The sequence below is a fragment of the Caloenas nicobarica genome, chromosome 5 (assembly GCF_036013445.1).
Source record: "Caloenas nicobarica isolate bCalNic1 chromosome 5, bCalNic1.hap1, whole genome shotgun sequence".
Classification (NCBI taxonomy): Eukaryota; Metazoa; Chordata; class Aves; order Columbiformes; family Columbidae; genus Caloenas; species Caloenas nicobarica.
The window spans coordinates 50,611,823-50,626,990 of record NC_088249.1 but is presented as its reverse complement, the minus strand read 5'-3'; the positions used below and the strand labels follow the sequence as shown (position 1 = coordinate 50,626,990).

The 15,168-nt window shown below is 40.9% G+C and overlaps 1 protein-coding gene across 1 annotated transcript in view; it reads right to left on the bottom strand.

Moving 5' to 3' along the window:
- Nucleotides 1-5,214: 5,214 nt before the first annotated feature.
- The window catches only part of LOC135989009 (mucin-5B), a 48,061-nt gene continuing 38,107 nt past the window's right edge, over nt 5,215-15,168 (bottom strand). The window contains exons 35-47 of the mRNA XM_065635477.1: nt 14,408-14,586; nt 13,817-13,886; nt 13,544-13,665; nt 13,156-13,187; nt 12,540-12,717; nt 11,457-11,561; nt 10,781-10,821; nt 10,114-10,236; nt 9,062-9,157; nt 7,770-7,898; nt 6,838-6,877; nt 5,942-6,065; nt 5,215-5,386 (exon numbers count right to left, since the gene is read on the bottom strand). Coding sequence (XP_065491549.1) covers nt 5,215-5,386; nt 5,942-6,065; nt 6,838-6,877; nt 7,770-7,898; nt 9,062-9,157; nt 10,114-10,236; nt 10,781-10,821; nt 11,457-11,561; nt 12,540-12,717; nt 13,156-13,187; nt 13,544-13,665; nt 13,817-13,886; nt 14,408-14,586 — 1,411 coding nt within the window. The remainder of the gene's footprint in view (nt 5,387-5,941; nt 6,066-6,837; nt 6,878-7,769; nt 7,899-9,061; nt 9,158-10,113; nt 10,237-10,780; nt 10,822-11,456; nt 11,562-12,539; nt 12,718-13,155; nt 13,188-13,543; nt 13,666-13,816; nt 13,887-14,407; nt 14,587-15,168) is intronic.

The window sequence follows — 15,168 nt, the reverse complement described above, 5'->3', positions numbered from 1 at the left end:
CTCATGCTTCCCATTACAAATACATAAAATTGGTATTTGAGATCAACTTCTAACATTGCTTTAAAGGATTTATATGAGATAGGGCTGTACTAACCTTAGACTACCTATGAAGTCAAAAGAGCAAGAGGTGGGGGCATTTTCAAAAGACAGTTGAGCTCTCAGTTAAGATACATAGCAATTTTCAGTAACTACACAGAAAGACCACAGTGCCTCAAGTCCTAATTTATACATAATTTTTTTTTTTTTTTTTTAGGTAGATGGGATGAACCAAACGCTACCCACTCAGTCCTCCTTTATTTCTTCACTCATATCAATGGGAGACCTCAATGGACTGTATCCTCTGGAGGATGATTATTTAAATAATTTTCTTTCCAACTAGGAGGATATTTTAAAAACAGACCTTCACAGAAGATGAATGAAACAGGGATATCTATAAAGGGAGGCATCAACCTACAGTAAACAGGAAGCCACTGGACAGATTCCCTTTGAATTAAAACAATCATTAAAGCCAGAGAGTGTCACTTAAACTGCCTTCAAGACTACTGATGAAAACTGGGTCTTCACACCTAGAGAAATGTAAAGTGCGTAAGAAATTACAACCTCTCTGGAGCTTCATGATCAAACCATGGCCTACTCTTGACACAAAGCCAGTTGTCTGGCCCACTCTGACGGGATTGTTTTCCTGAGAGAGGGATTGCTGTTGTCAAAGAATTAAATGGACGTGAGAATGGCCTTGTACAAAGTAAGCTGAGACTCGATTGTTGCCCTAAAGATACTGAATAATCAGATCCTTTGAAGTGTAGAAAACAGAAAGATTTTCACAACTGATACCTTTGTCTTGGTGTCTTTGGAAAGTTGTCACAGTTCTTCCTCCTAAAGGATGTTTGGGATGCCTGACAAAACTGAGCGTAGTGCTTCAGGTTTGCAAATAGCATGTTATATACTACTGCAAAAAGGTTTTATGAACTTAAATGTTACAATCACATTAAAGAAACAAAGATCTACCTTTATCCTTATCTTAGATCAGAAAGGAAATATAATCAAGGCCAAGAACATGTATTTGAGCACGCAGTTCTGCAGAGTCAGGCACAGCTCTCAGACCACTTAATGCTTGGTCTCTCCCTTACCTGCAAGATGATCCATCGAATTTGTCAGATTATCTTCTTTGCTGGTTCATTACCAATCAACTAACTTTCCTGAGTGATATTTAGTCAATTTTTTCATGTTTACACCGCAACATTCTCATTCTAATTGTTAAGCCAGCACGTTGAAACAAAATAGGTGCAGCATTCTTTTAAACAATTCCTTCTGTATTACAGGCCATTTACAGTTCACAGTCTTTGTTTTCAGCTTGAGATTCTAGATACCAGAATAGATTGATATCGATACAGCACACCATAGGTAACACTAGAGGTCCAATTCCACAGCCAAGAAGGGATCCACTCAGTGGAAAAGTTTGTAAAAAACAGTACCTCTCCCCAAATTAAAATCCAGAACAAACCTTCAGTTTTCTTTTCCTCTTTGCAAACACCAATAACTGGTAACAAAAGCCAAACAAAAATTTAGCTAAACTACGTCATAGTGTTGGGAACTGACCTTTCCAAGCCACAAACCAATAGGCAAGTCAGAGTTCATCTTATAATGGCAACCCAGGCTCAGTGCACACCAGTAACATGATAAAGTGTCTTAGGACTTGTTCACCCAACACAAGGCAGTATCTCCGGCAAATATTTATTTTAGCAATATGTGACAGTACTTCCTGGTGTGTTGCCTCAGAACTGTTCAGTGAGTGGGAGTACCATCCTCACATGATAAGAAAAGAATGGCTACAAGCTGAAACCAGCTGAGCCCTGGTGCAACTGGCTCAGCTGAAGGCTGGTTCTCCTGGGGTTACCCTATTGAAGTTGATGCTGGTGTAAAGAATTCACGCAAAAGGAAGAAACAGTACTTGGAGCAATGCCACTGATTTTTCTTGAGTTATGCCAGGGATATGTTTGACTTGCAGAGACTGGTCACTAACTGGAAGAAACGGCCTGGGGCTACAGATGAGGTCTTGACTGTGCACACATGAGAAGCGGCCACACAGCAGTGGCAGCAGGATCATGATCAAGTGTTTACAGGGAAGCTTTTCCTGGAAGAGCTGCCTGTGTTTAACTTTGTTAGTTCTGATGAGGGGTTTGTGACAACAGCCTAAAGAAGGACACACAGACTTTTGCTGTAGTCCAGCTTGCTCTGTGCAAGCCACAGTGCTGCTGCATGCAGATGCACTCAGCAAGAAAGGCCAGCTTGCAAGTGGATCCTTATATCTATTTGCTTCCAGCGTAATACTTTCTCAGATCGAGCAGCTTTTACGCTGATTTTTGTTTCTGTGCATTTATGTGTGGGGGTGGAAGAAGATGTTTGGCCTATTGACTGTCTCTGAGCTGAGGAAGCTGAAAATTCTCAATAAGGAGGTTCTGCCTTGCTGGCTGCATCTCAGCTAAATAGGACTTTGGACCTGTGAACACGGGACCAATGAGTTCACTTCAATACTTGGCCATTGGAGCTGTAAATAGTGTTGCACAGGCCAGTTAGATGCTGGACTCAGTGACTGAATGAAATGCTAGGTGTAACTGTGAATGGAGAAGGAGCATGTGAGGTTTCACATGATCCTCTGGTCAAAAGCAGTTTGGAGATGGGAATATGCCTTGGGTTCCTGGATTTCACTTGCCTGAAAAGCAAAATACATGCCAAAAATGAACCGGAAAGTATATATTTAAAGCAATGCCATTCTCAGTTTCTGTATAAAATCTCAACACTAAAACACACAGGAGAACAGAAATCTAAGTATACCTGATAAGATATATTTTGTTTTATGCCCTTCTCCAACCTGAAGATAAAGCAGAGATGGGAAAGGTTCCTGATTTTGTTTTTGCTAAGCCATCCTGCTGAGAATGATTGATTTGCAGGGTTTACATAAGTGTGTATCTGACTACTTACAGGGTCTATTTACCCTTCTGATGACAAAAGCAACCAAGAATGATTTCTTCCTGCTCAGGGAAAGGCAAGAAGGAAAGAAAGGAATGTCCTTTTTTGCTCCTGTTCTTTGCACTGTAAAAGCATGCATGCTCTGTAAAAGCATGCATGCGCTGTAAAAGCATGCATGCACTGTAAGAATGTCTTCTGGGCTAATGTGAAACTTATACATGAGCCTCAGTGTCAAGAAATTGCAACACATGCCTTCCAAGGGAGTTGTATTTCACTGATGGATGGTTAACTAAATTTTTTGGAGATTCCTATCATTTATAATCAAGTGAAGTTGTCTACTGACTAGTGCAGAGTCTGGGAACGGGACAGTTAGGTTCAATTCAATGATCCTTATGGGTCCCATCCAACTTGAGATATTCTGTGATTCTATAATTCATTGCTTCAGCACAAAGACCTTGATGGATTTTGTTGTTCATGTTTCCCAAAGATACCCGCAGTGCGCCTATTCCCACTGCTATCATGAGGTACACCCAGCATCTCTTTAGTTGTTTATAAGAAAACAGAATAAAAACAAAGGATTAAATTCACCTCCTCTGTTTTCTGTTGTCTAAGCCATCTACCCCAGCTCTCAAAATACAGTGCTGAGAAAATGATAACTTCCCAAGAGCTCTTATACACCAGTCTTAGGCTGAGACAAATCGTTCCAGAAAGGGGATGGAGAATGGGTTAAAATAATCTGAGCTGAATCCTGTAGAGGCATAATGTGGACTGCCATACTGTATGACAATAATGATCCAATAAGCATGGGACTCTCAGGTGAGTGCAGAGAAAAACATTCACCATTCAACTCCTATGCCTATTCAAAGTCAACGATTCCCATAATTTTAAGATCAGTAACACCATAATGAAACAGTACACATGAAAGTAACCTGACTTCAGCTGAAACTATTTATTACGAAAAATAATTAACTGAAAGGTAATTTGGGGCTCAATAGATGCAGCATTTAAAAACTGAAAGCTAAAGGTTAATGCACTTCATATCTACTTGGTCAGTTCAAAAGCATTCCCTTCAAAACAATTCCAAAGAACCCACACAAAGCAGGCTGCAAGACACTACACCCTAAGAAAGTCACAGTCCTCAGTTCTCTTTCAGGTCACAAAAGACCAAATTGCTCAAGTAGCAGAAGCATCTGCCTTCCTTGCGTACTCTGAAGGTATCATTGGACCATTTTGATCCCTGTCCACGTAAGATCATAGAATCACAGAACAGTTTGGGTTGGAAGGGACCTTCAAAGGTCATCTAGACCAATCCCACTGCAATGAGCAGGGACATCTTCAACTAGATCAGGTTGCTCAGAACTCCGTCCGCCCAGCCTGACCTTGAATGTCTCCAGGATTGGCAAACCTACCACCTCTCTGGACAACCTGTTGCAGTATTTTACCACCCTCATTGTAAAAAATTTCTTCCTCATGTCTAGATACTGTCACCAATACCATGGGACATGTTAGCTGGGAGTCAATTGTTTATAACACAAATCACTGTAATGTAACCAGCAGTGAGACTGAACATCAGTCTCTCACCTGACACACAGCTCAGAGTTTGACATTGGCAAATAATAAAAAACACCAGTGAGATAAGTACTCATGCAAGGGTGCAAATATCGTAATTTTGTAGTATATATGTAAAACATGTTTTTACTCTCCTGATGTAGTGCTCACTGTGCAGAAGGAAAAAAGCACCGTGCTTTCCTCCAGTGATCCAGAGTCACAGTCAAAGCAGGTACAGGACCACTGGGGATAAGAATGCAAATGTGCCCCTCAGCTGAGTCCTGCCTACTGACTGAGCTGCAGCTGTGGAAATGATTGCTGTTTCCCTTCTAAGGGAAATTAAGTGATATATGAGGTTATAGTATTACAATGTGCACTTTCTTAAGGCAGGACTTTTGAAGGGCATTGTGTCTTGTAATAACCTTGGTTTGTACACTACTGGTATTAAAGATGTTAGCCACCTTGCTCCATTAGCAGCATCACTGAAACAGGAGAACAAGTCCTCTTTGAAATGCAGTTTATTCTACAAACATTTAGAGTAAAATCTTTAGCTAATTTCTATAACTTCATGTAATAACAGAAGGAAAAAGTGCAAGAGAGAAGTATGGTCATTTCAAGGTTACTCACAGCTGTTTTCTAAACTGCTCACTTGCTAGGGAAGCATTAAATGGGAGCTGAAATATTTCCTCTAGTTTATGCTCATGTTCTCTTCGGGCATTTTGTTTCCACACATCCACATTCATCTACATGCACGTATGTGAATTGGACTGTCTTATGCTCAGAGCAAACCAGTTCCACCTTCACTTCATGACTCCTTTTTTCATGGCAGCAAATGCATTTGTGTTCCATTTCACTGGCTTCAAACGAATACCTATAGAAACGAGATTTGCACATCAGACTGCTTCCTGTTGTCTCCCAAACTGATCCATATTTGTGACTCCAAATGGAGGTACTTCTAAGGAGCAGAGGAGCAGTATTTCTTATCTGTTTTTCTGCTTATTCATAACAGTTTTTCCTCAGGATGCTACTAGCCATGCAGGGCTAGATCCTCTGACATCAATGGGGAAAATCCCAGTAACTTCAGTGGGTTTTTGATTAAACACATTCTGGCTTATTCATGCAGAGACCAAAGAGCAGGAAGAAACTTCACTAAACACCAGAGCTGTTCAAAAACAACATAAAGACATGTTTAAGAACAGGTAGGTAATAAATTTAGCTGATTTCTTTTCAAAGGAACCTATTTTCCTAACTAAGGCAACATTAAAGACATTAAGTCACATTGCCAATGACTGCTGTTCTGCACACCCAGTTTCCCAACCAGATCTTTTTAAACAGCAGGAAGGTGACAACAGCTGCAGACCGTTGGTGACAAGAACCCAGGAAGACCAGATGTGGAGGATGACAGAGAAAGGGTTTTTTTACTTACACAGAATATGTACTGCATGTCCCTTCACAAAAGGGCACTGGGACCGGAGCAGCTGACTTACAGTTGTTGTGGATGATATACTGCTCTTTCACATTGCGTTTGCATTTGTGTGGCAGATCAATACCTGTGCAGGAGAATATTACTGTTAGACTTCTTCAGACTGAAGAGTAAATTTTTTGAAAGATATCTGCTCTGAAACCAAGTGTAGATCATCCTACTAAAACTTTTTACATTTCTAATGGATAAGCAAAGAAAACAAATGAGAGTGCAAAAAGGCAGTAATTCAGCAAAACTATTTCCTGTTGGTCAAGGCACTTTTCTATTTGTAGACTAGCTTAAATGAAAACTTATGTATAAGTTCATGTAAAGACACTGTTGGACACCTAAAGGAGACACGAAGGGTTTGTAGTTTTTTGATTGTTTGTTTCGATTGTTTGTTTCATTTGTTTGTTTGTTTGTTTTGTTTAGTTGGTTGCGGTTTGTTTCAAATTGCTTTAAATTACATTTGTGACTCTATAACAACCTATGATTTCTGGGTGGATGCTACAGGAAAAAAAACCTTTTTTCCCATGCAGTTTCCAAGTGGAAGAATACAGAGTGCATTTTCTACAATTTTTCTTATCAGGAGTATAGTTTAAACTAACAGTATTTCAATTATTTAAAAACACAGAAAAGGAGATTGAAGAATTTTAGTGTCCCCATTGGAAGAATGAGGCAGAATTTTGGCCTCAGTAGAGTGGATTTTCAGCCTCAACTGTGAGGTACAAAACAACTCTGCTGTAAGAACAGTCTTCCAGCCTGTGGAAACTGTAGACTCTCAGTGCATGCAGAAACAGGACAAGCAGGGGAGAACCTAACAGTATTGGAATAAGGAATCAGTGATTTAATGCACTCACATGTCTTACAACAGCCATCTGAAGTCACATCAACTGTCCCCTGTATTGAAAGCAAACATAGTCAGAACAGCTCAGATGCACACATTGCTAAGCAACTAGCAGCAACTATGACAGTTCAGGTATATTCCCTCATCTCTAACCAACACAGATTCCTCATCAGTCCTAGTTGTGTACCAGTTATGTATAAAATTCCTTAAAAAATCCATCAAGGAAGAGAGTGAATTTTCTTAAAACTATATATCCTCTCACAAGTCAGTTAAGATGTCCTGTAACACATGCTTGACCTTATGTAGGTCCTACTGAAGCCAGAACAAAACCCCCACCCCACAGGATGTCAGCTGCTCCTGGAATTTAACAGCCTGACCTGCACAGAACCTACCCCAAAGCTAATTCAAGTCTATGGCTGTCTTTGTCCATGTTCGGGTCTTCAGATCTGCTGCAAAGCCTCACAACACTTCTGAAAGTTACTGGAAACCACTAACTGCTGAAAGCCAGGGCATGAATGATACTTCTTGCTCATTCATCTACCACTTCTGAGCTTAGTCATGCACCATGTATCAGAAGACACTGTGTTCATTGGTTCCCCTAGAGGTCCATGGTGAGTTATCATTTGCTCAATTGCATTTCATAACACTGATGTTTCTCAAATGATGAAAAATCCCACCTTGCTATTGCCCCAATACTCTTCTCTTTCAAGTTCTAGTGCTTATCCCATAACAAGTAAAATGTATGGGTTGTTTCCAAATAGTTCTGTTGCACTTCCATGGGTCATTCCATTCAGGGCTGAAAAAGCATATTTCCTTCAAACAAGGATGATAATCTCAGAAAGATCAAGAAATACCAAAGTGGCTAATTCAAAACAGTAAAGAAAAATCCCAGACCAGCAGCAGGACTCATTCCAGGAGGCTTTTTTCTGGTTCTAAAATACTTACTGGCACACAGTTTGATTCTTCAAATGGCAGGCAGACCTTTACTGTACTAGTCAAGGAAAACTGACCCGCTGATTTAGTGCATGTGTACTGTGTACAGTTATCATACGGAGCTTTATAACTCTTTCCAACCTGAAAAAAAACAGGAAAAAACCAATGCAGTATAGCAATAAAAATTGAATAATGCAACAGTGATATAATCAATGAACTGGCAGAGGGACTGAGTGGTTCATATCACTCTGAAAGTGCTGAATGTCTGTAACTCACATCTGCAAATTATGTACCAAGCTCACTAACTGTCAGCCTGTGCAAAATCCCTTCTGTGGCCACATGGTGGAAAGAATCCAAAGCTGGTGGCAGAATGAGCATAGAAGTATGAACAGAAATGCCAGAGGGTAGGCGTATTAAGGTATGTGGAATAAAATATACACAAGAGAAAAATAAGTATTTTAAAGTATTTCAACAGCTTTTTAACAGGTGGAAGAAAAGCAAAAAGTGTGAAAGAGGAGAAAAATCTTTTTTATAAAGGTTAACGGATAAATGCAAAGCCTGCTCATGGAAACATAAAAATTGTGTGTTGGCACATGAGAAGCTAGTTTGCAAGATAAATTATCAAGGAATAAAAGAATTAAATAGAAAAGATGAAAAACACCAGAGCTGCCAGAGAGGCAATAGCATGTAAGAAAATGGCCACTGGTTGAGACAGAGTCATCAACTATTCACAGGAGTAGCAGGCTATAATAAAACCAAAGAACTAGCCTGAGGCTCAGCCCATGTCTACACAACACTACACTCACAACACATGATGTATTACCTGGATGTGTTACCAAGTCTCACTACACTACAGCAGCTATGTCACTTCTGATTTCTGCCTCAGCAGATTCAGAATAGGTGGTAGTACAGCTGTATCAGCTCGCTCACACTATTTACCCCTGTATCTCCAGGGCAAGATAATGACAGTTTCCAGATCGTATGTGAAGCCAGCTCATGTATGTCTGCAAGAGCAGTATTACACAATGTCACCATCCTCTCAAAATTATTTTTCTCTATTGTATGTCAGGAGAAGGGGGTAACATGATTTCCATTCTTGCCAGAGATGCATAATTTTCAACATAGTGGTGCCTGTGAGATGCACATAGCAGAGAGCAGCTGTATAAACATCTACCTTTATTTTTGAAATATGGAAATTTTAAAATCTCCCAGAGGTCTTCCCAGCCTCAAAATGTCACTGGTTCAAAAAATGCTGAGGTCTTTTTGATAATTCAGCCTTGTGTGCAGAGCAAGGGAGTGCTTACCTCAATGGTCACATCGCCGAATGGAAAATTAGCCACACATGCCACTTGCTGGCACTGGCTGCAGCACTGACCCTCCTCTTCCACATAGCGGAAACCCTGTGGGAGTAAATTTTCCATTTAGCCATGTTACCTGATGTCTTGTTTGTGAAGCACCTTTGGATCAAAGCCAAGAGATGGCAGAGATGGAGAGATGACAAGAAATGGCAGAGGAAAGGAGCCAGCATTCTGGTTTCATTTCCAGTGCCTTTACAAACTTGTTGGAACCACTTTAAGTCTGACAATCAAAGCTAACAATTTCTTTCCCTTATTGAATAGTGACTTCTGGACACTTCAGTTACCATGAAGACCCTGTCACTGACTATTCTTCTCCAGGCTAACACACAAGTCAGGCCAACTAAATTAATGCAATGTATGATTACTTGCACAATCTACCACTAGTTTTTGATCTGATATGATTATCCACAAGAATTGTTGCTGTCAGACATGTGAAGATCATGCATCAGTTATTTCCTCCCCTGTGTTTTAGATATCCATTTGTCTCTTGGTGGGTGTTGGTGTGGCAGGCTTCAGGATAAAGGATAACAGTTTTAATCATTTTTAGTATTGGTGGTGGGTCTGGCCTTCTTTGGCCAAGAATGGAAAAGAAACCACTCCACTTACATTCAGTAAGAGACTGAATAGTTTGTGTGCAGACCCTCAGCTCACAAGTGCTGGGAAGTGTCTGTACAAACCACTGTGCAGTTTCTTTACAATCTTATTTTTTGAGCTGACAATGGGCAACACCAACAGAACAACACAAACATCATCTTTCAGGAGTGGGACTTCTCTTTAACAGGTTTGAAATTGTTCTCCCTCAGGGCACCTTTCCAAGAGTGACCTCTTAAATTTTCTAGAGAAAAAATAACGAGCACCCTAAAATGGACTTTACGAAGAATCTAACAGAAAATCCTGCTATCTTTCAGTGATGAAGTGATTATACTATCCCAGTTTTACAGCACATCCTCTCAACAGACATTGTTCATGGTTGGGGAGGCTGAGCGTGCGGTGCTGACCTGCTGGCAGGTGGTTTGGCATTTCAATGGAACACACCGGATGCGGTTGGTCCGTGTCATTACATCCTGTTCATCTGTGCACACACAGTCCTCACAAGAGCTTTTAGGCACCATTGCCCCAGGCTGGAAATACAGAGGAGAGAGGAGACAGGCCATGGCAAGGATTCAGTGGGTTCTAGAATAAGCGTACATCCCCATGACTATCAAAAATGAAAACTTAAGCTCAGGATTTATTTTTGGAAGAACTTGCTGAAATTAATACCTCCAGATCTCTAAAACCTCCGACTGTCAGTGTCATAAAATGAACATAAGGCTTACACTCCTAAATGCATCACTTTGTTAAATGAGTTATTATGTTATTCCAATTTTTGCTCAGTTTGACCTAGTAATCAATATTAAAATATCCAATGAGAGGTAAAATTTTTATTCAGTCACAATTCTGATTTCTTGACTGAAACATAGGTAAGATCTCATTTAGTAAGCAAGCTACTGGTCTCCAGTATTACCTATTCAGTAAAATTTCCAATAGTACATAAGACTACTGGCAGAGAAAAATTACAGGCCATTCTAATTATGCTTTTTGTGTGAGTGTTGATTTTTACAACTTCAGAAAATTCTGGCTTGGGCAGCATTAGCCTGTGGAAAGAAGTGTCTGGAAGTAACTTACCTTAAATTCAACTCCTTCAGAAACACATACACCTTTTGGTACTGGAAGAAAAAATAAAATTAAAACTGTGTAGTAGGCATGATATAAACAGTTATTGTACTCATCTCTGAGTTGTGATTTAGAGGAGACAAAGAGCAGAACTGAGCTTATTCACTAGCCTTAATACGCACACAAGAAGGGGAAAAAAGTAACTAGTACATGGTGCTAATTGTTATTCAGAAGCCTACATGTAATATCTGCTCAGATGTTATGCACGAAGCGGGTCTAATTCTATATCCTGGTGTTTTCTGTATCAAAAAATCTATTTACCTCTTTTTTTTTTTTTTTACCCATAATTGAAATTAATTGAGCTTTTCTTTATTGTTTACCACCTTGCTGGTAACAGAGTCAATGAGAAGCTGAGTCAGGTATGTGAATCTGGAAGTATAATCTGGCAGCAGAGCTTCTGGATGGGTTCGGTGTAACCAACCTTTAGTATCTGATCAACAAGTTACAGTCACTGAATATTAGATACAGACCACTTGAATCAGTTACTCCACCTCCAAAACAGAAAAAGCACCAATTGTAAAGGTTGAGAGGGAAGGGGATAGGCTACTTCTTGTGATTTTGACTCACTTAGGAAAAATAAAGTAGTTCAAGGAATAAATTAAACACCTTAAGGAAATGTGGTACTTACTACAGGAGAAGATAGGACAACAACCATCCTCAGATACAGCAACCACTGGTTGGAAGCCTAATTCACATGCTGTTTTGTTGATAACACATGTTTTTATATCACATTCTGCAATAGACAGCAGAGATAAAGTAAGACAAAGCATCCTGTCCAGCAGTGCTACTTGCAGACCAAAGCTTGAGCATCCAAGGAATTAGGTAGAAAGAGATCATTCTTGAGCCACATGTTTTTGTAGTTAGGAACATGTTCAGGCAAAGTATCTCTAAGCTTGTTCTACTTCAAAGCTTCTTCCTGGACATATATTTCTGGCCCTTGTTCCCACTTCTCTTCCCCCACTGGACGTTATCTCCAAAAAAACTAAACACCCTCAGCTCAAAAACAAAGAGAAGTGATGGAGTGACAGAGAAACAAGTTGAGGTAAAGGTAAATGAGTCAGAGTGTGAAAAAAATTAAGAGATGGTGCATGAGAACCAAAGATGTAAAGGTTGGGACATTCGAGGCAAAGCATCCTGACAGTGCCCTCTGCTCCCTCAAGGCATCCAAGCATCCTAATGGACCTCTGCATGGCAGCATGAAGGGATGAGGAACAGAAATTGTTCCACCACCACTGCAAGGATCCCTTGTCCTGCATCTTCCTGTAGGTGCTGAGAATGGTCAGGGTTAGGAGCAGGCTGATGAGGAGGTCCTGTGCTGTGGTGGGCATTTGGGACTGTGAGGATGGAAATGGAATGGTGAGGGCAAACATAAATAAAGAATGTTCACAAGAGGCCTTGGAGGAGCCTGGAAGATGAGCACATCCTTTCTCAGAAGGGACAAAAGACAGAGGATCCTTTGAAGCACCTGGTGGTCCCAAGGATCCATGGGGACTTTTCCAATGTATCTGGTAGGTCACGACACTAATTTAGAACACTAGCTGTATCAGAGGAGATCTCTCGTGATAGAGAGAGCTCCTGGCATGTAAATGGAAGAAAATACCACTCCAGTGTGTTTATTTGAATCTGATAACTGGGGGATACCAGAGTTCACTTGAGGATTGCTGTTAAAGGCAAATGATGCTGCATTATGGTGGCTGAATTATTTACTCACCACAGACTGTCTCTGTGCAGCATGGGTCATCCAGACGTGTTTTTATTCTGCGTACAAAGCCCTCTTTAGTGCAGTTGATAGGTGGAGATATAGCGCAAGGGCGGGGGAAGCAAGAGGTATTCAAAGTCGCTTCATCACAAGTACAGTATTGACAGTCGTGCTCCCAAGCCTCTCTAGGCTGTGAAAACAATAGGGATAAGAGTTCAGTGAATACAAACTAGAAGCGCTATAGTAATGAATGCCTGCTGCAAGAGAGTGTAGGACTGGGTTGCCTTAATTTGTTATGTAGAGTTCAGATCGCAGAGGGAGGAGAAGGAAACAGTAAGAAAAAATGCTATTATATGCCACCTTCCTTTACAGTTTTACGTGTTTTCAGAAGGGAAACCTCATAGCTCTACAAGGAAAAAGTGATTCCCATGAACTGCTATTTCTGCTTCTGTACCTCACGTGAATAATAAGGTTCTAGAGTTAATCAAATCTGATGTTTTTGTCCCCACTGTGATTGCAGTTCACTGATATTTAAGTTTAGAATTAAAAGAAGAAACTGATGCAGTCATTTTACAGGAGGTCTCAGCACCTGGCTGTAGTATAAAGACAGTATTTTCCTTTTTCTTACCTGTTTCACTGAGCCATCTTGTGCAGTGCAACCTATAAAATGAATTGCAGATTCCTTTAATGATAACTGAACCAACGAAAACAACAGAAGAAGTACATTAACAGAAGGAAGGTCTTAAAATCTGAGAAAGAGCCAGAAAGAGATCCAGAAGTCACAGGTTGTGTACCCAAAACATATCAAAGATCCTCCTCTTTGTTCTTTTGCATGTTGCACTTCCTGCATAAGAGCAGGCAGAAACTGCCAATCTGAAACATTTCCAGCCTAACGAGAAGGGGTCAGTACTAAGGTCCACCCCATTTCCTCTGTACCCAGAACATCCGCTTTAATGTGCACTTCCAGTCAGGGTCTTATAACCCCTTCCCATCCCAACATTTACATTATTTCTTACCACAGACAGAAACACAAATGCCATCATGGTCATTCAGCAGAATTTTTCCATCAGGACAGTAGCATCCCTCAACAAACATTGGTGTGTTATTTTGGGAGGGGAGGATGTCCATAACAACTTCTCTGCACAATTAGAACATAAACAGGAATGAATGAGAGGCAGAAAAGTGCCCCGAGGAAATTAGACACTTAAATCCCCCAAAAATGTGAACTTTCAGCCTTCCTCAGCAATTTTCAAATTATGGACTTGAAAAGTGCCCTAGAAATGACTCACCTGCTGAAGCAAGTGTTTCTTTTTGCTTCTCTGCATGGCTTGTACACCTGATCCTGAGCACAGCTGGCCTCTGTGGAGCATTATAACACACAGGTTAGAAAGTCCAGACCCATGTGTAACCTTCAATGCACAACATACAAATCACACACTAATAGTGCTTGCCCAACGAGTCCGCACAGCCCAGGCTCTAGTCCAGGGAGGGGGTCCCTGCAGCTTCAGCAAGAGTGGATCAAAGGATTAAGCAAGATGCTTGCCACAGTACTAGTATTGCTTACCCCTGTATCACTGGGTCCCTCTCAGCACGGCAAAGCACGGAGAAGCTGTGCATTGCCATCTAGTGATGAATCTCTAGGTAACACATAGGACTCCTCAGCTGAGCTGCTCAGGAGAGACTATGGACCTGTTTCCCACTTGTTTTTCACCAGTTCTGGACTTGAACAACGTCTTTTATTTGTTCCTACTTTTTCTTAGGTCCAGAGCAGCTGAGGAAAGATTGAAGCCTGATGTTGTGGAGGAACACAAACAAGCATGTAGGTGAGGAAAGAACAGACCAGATTTGCTTCACCACTAGCAGGTCTTTCTCAGGCTTACCACACTGCCCATTTGCCTGCCTCCTCCAGTCCACGCAGACCCCGTGGAGCCCGCACAAGGCTGCGTAGGTCTGCATGCTCTGGCACTCGGTGCTGGGGTGGTGTTCTGAGCACCCACTGGCCACGCATGCCTCATAGTAGGGCTGTGGAGGGACCACACCATGGCACTCAGTCAGGTTCCTTCACAAAGCAAGGAGACAGACATGGCATTTCACTTCATTTGGCTACTTCCAAGGAAAAATTTAACTTAGAAACAATCCCTTCCCAACCCAGAAAAGCCTCAAGGTAAAGATGCAACTACAAATTGCTCTGATAGACAATACACCCACACAGCTTAATTAAGAATGAGCTTTACCTCCCATTCTTTACAATGCTTTGAAAGGAAGTTATTTTATGTTGGACTGATACCTGCAAAGAAAAGTCTCCCACACAGCTCACAGATACAATTCTATAGTTTGATATTTTTATGTCAGCATGTTTGACAATCCTGTTTAAACCACAGAATTATTTTAGAAACAAACACACATTTGCTTACTAGAGTCTGACTGTGTATCTTTTAATCCAGACCTCTGAGAAACGGAATTACAACTAGTTTCTGGTTGGCTTCTCCAGAACTGAGAGGCAGAGGGAGTGCCAAGCAGCAGACACTATTAAAGGAAGACACATTTTGATGACGTGCCTGAAAAAGATCTGCCAAACTCAGGAACATATCAGTTCTCTGCTCAGTTTTTCAAGGTATGCTACACTTAATATTTTCTTCAT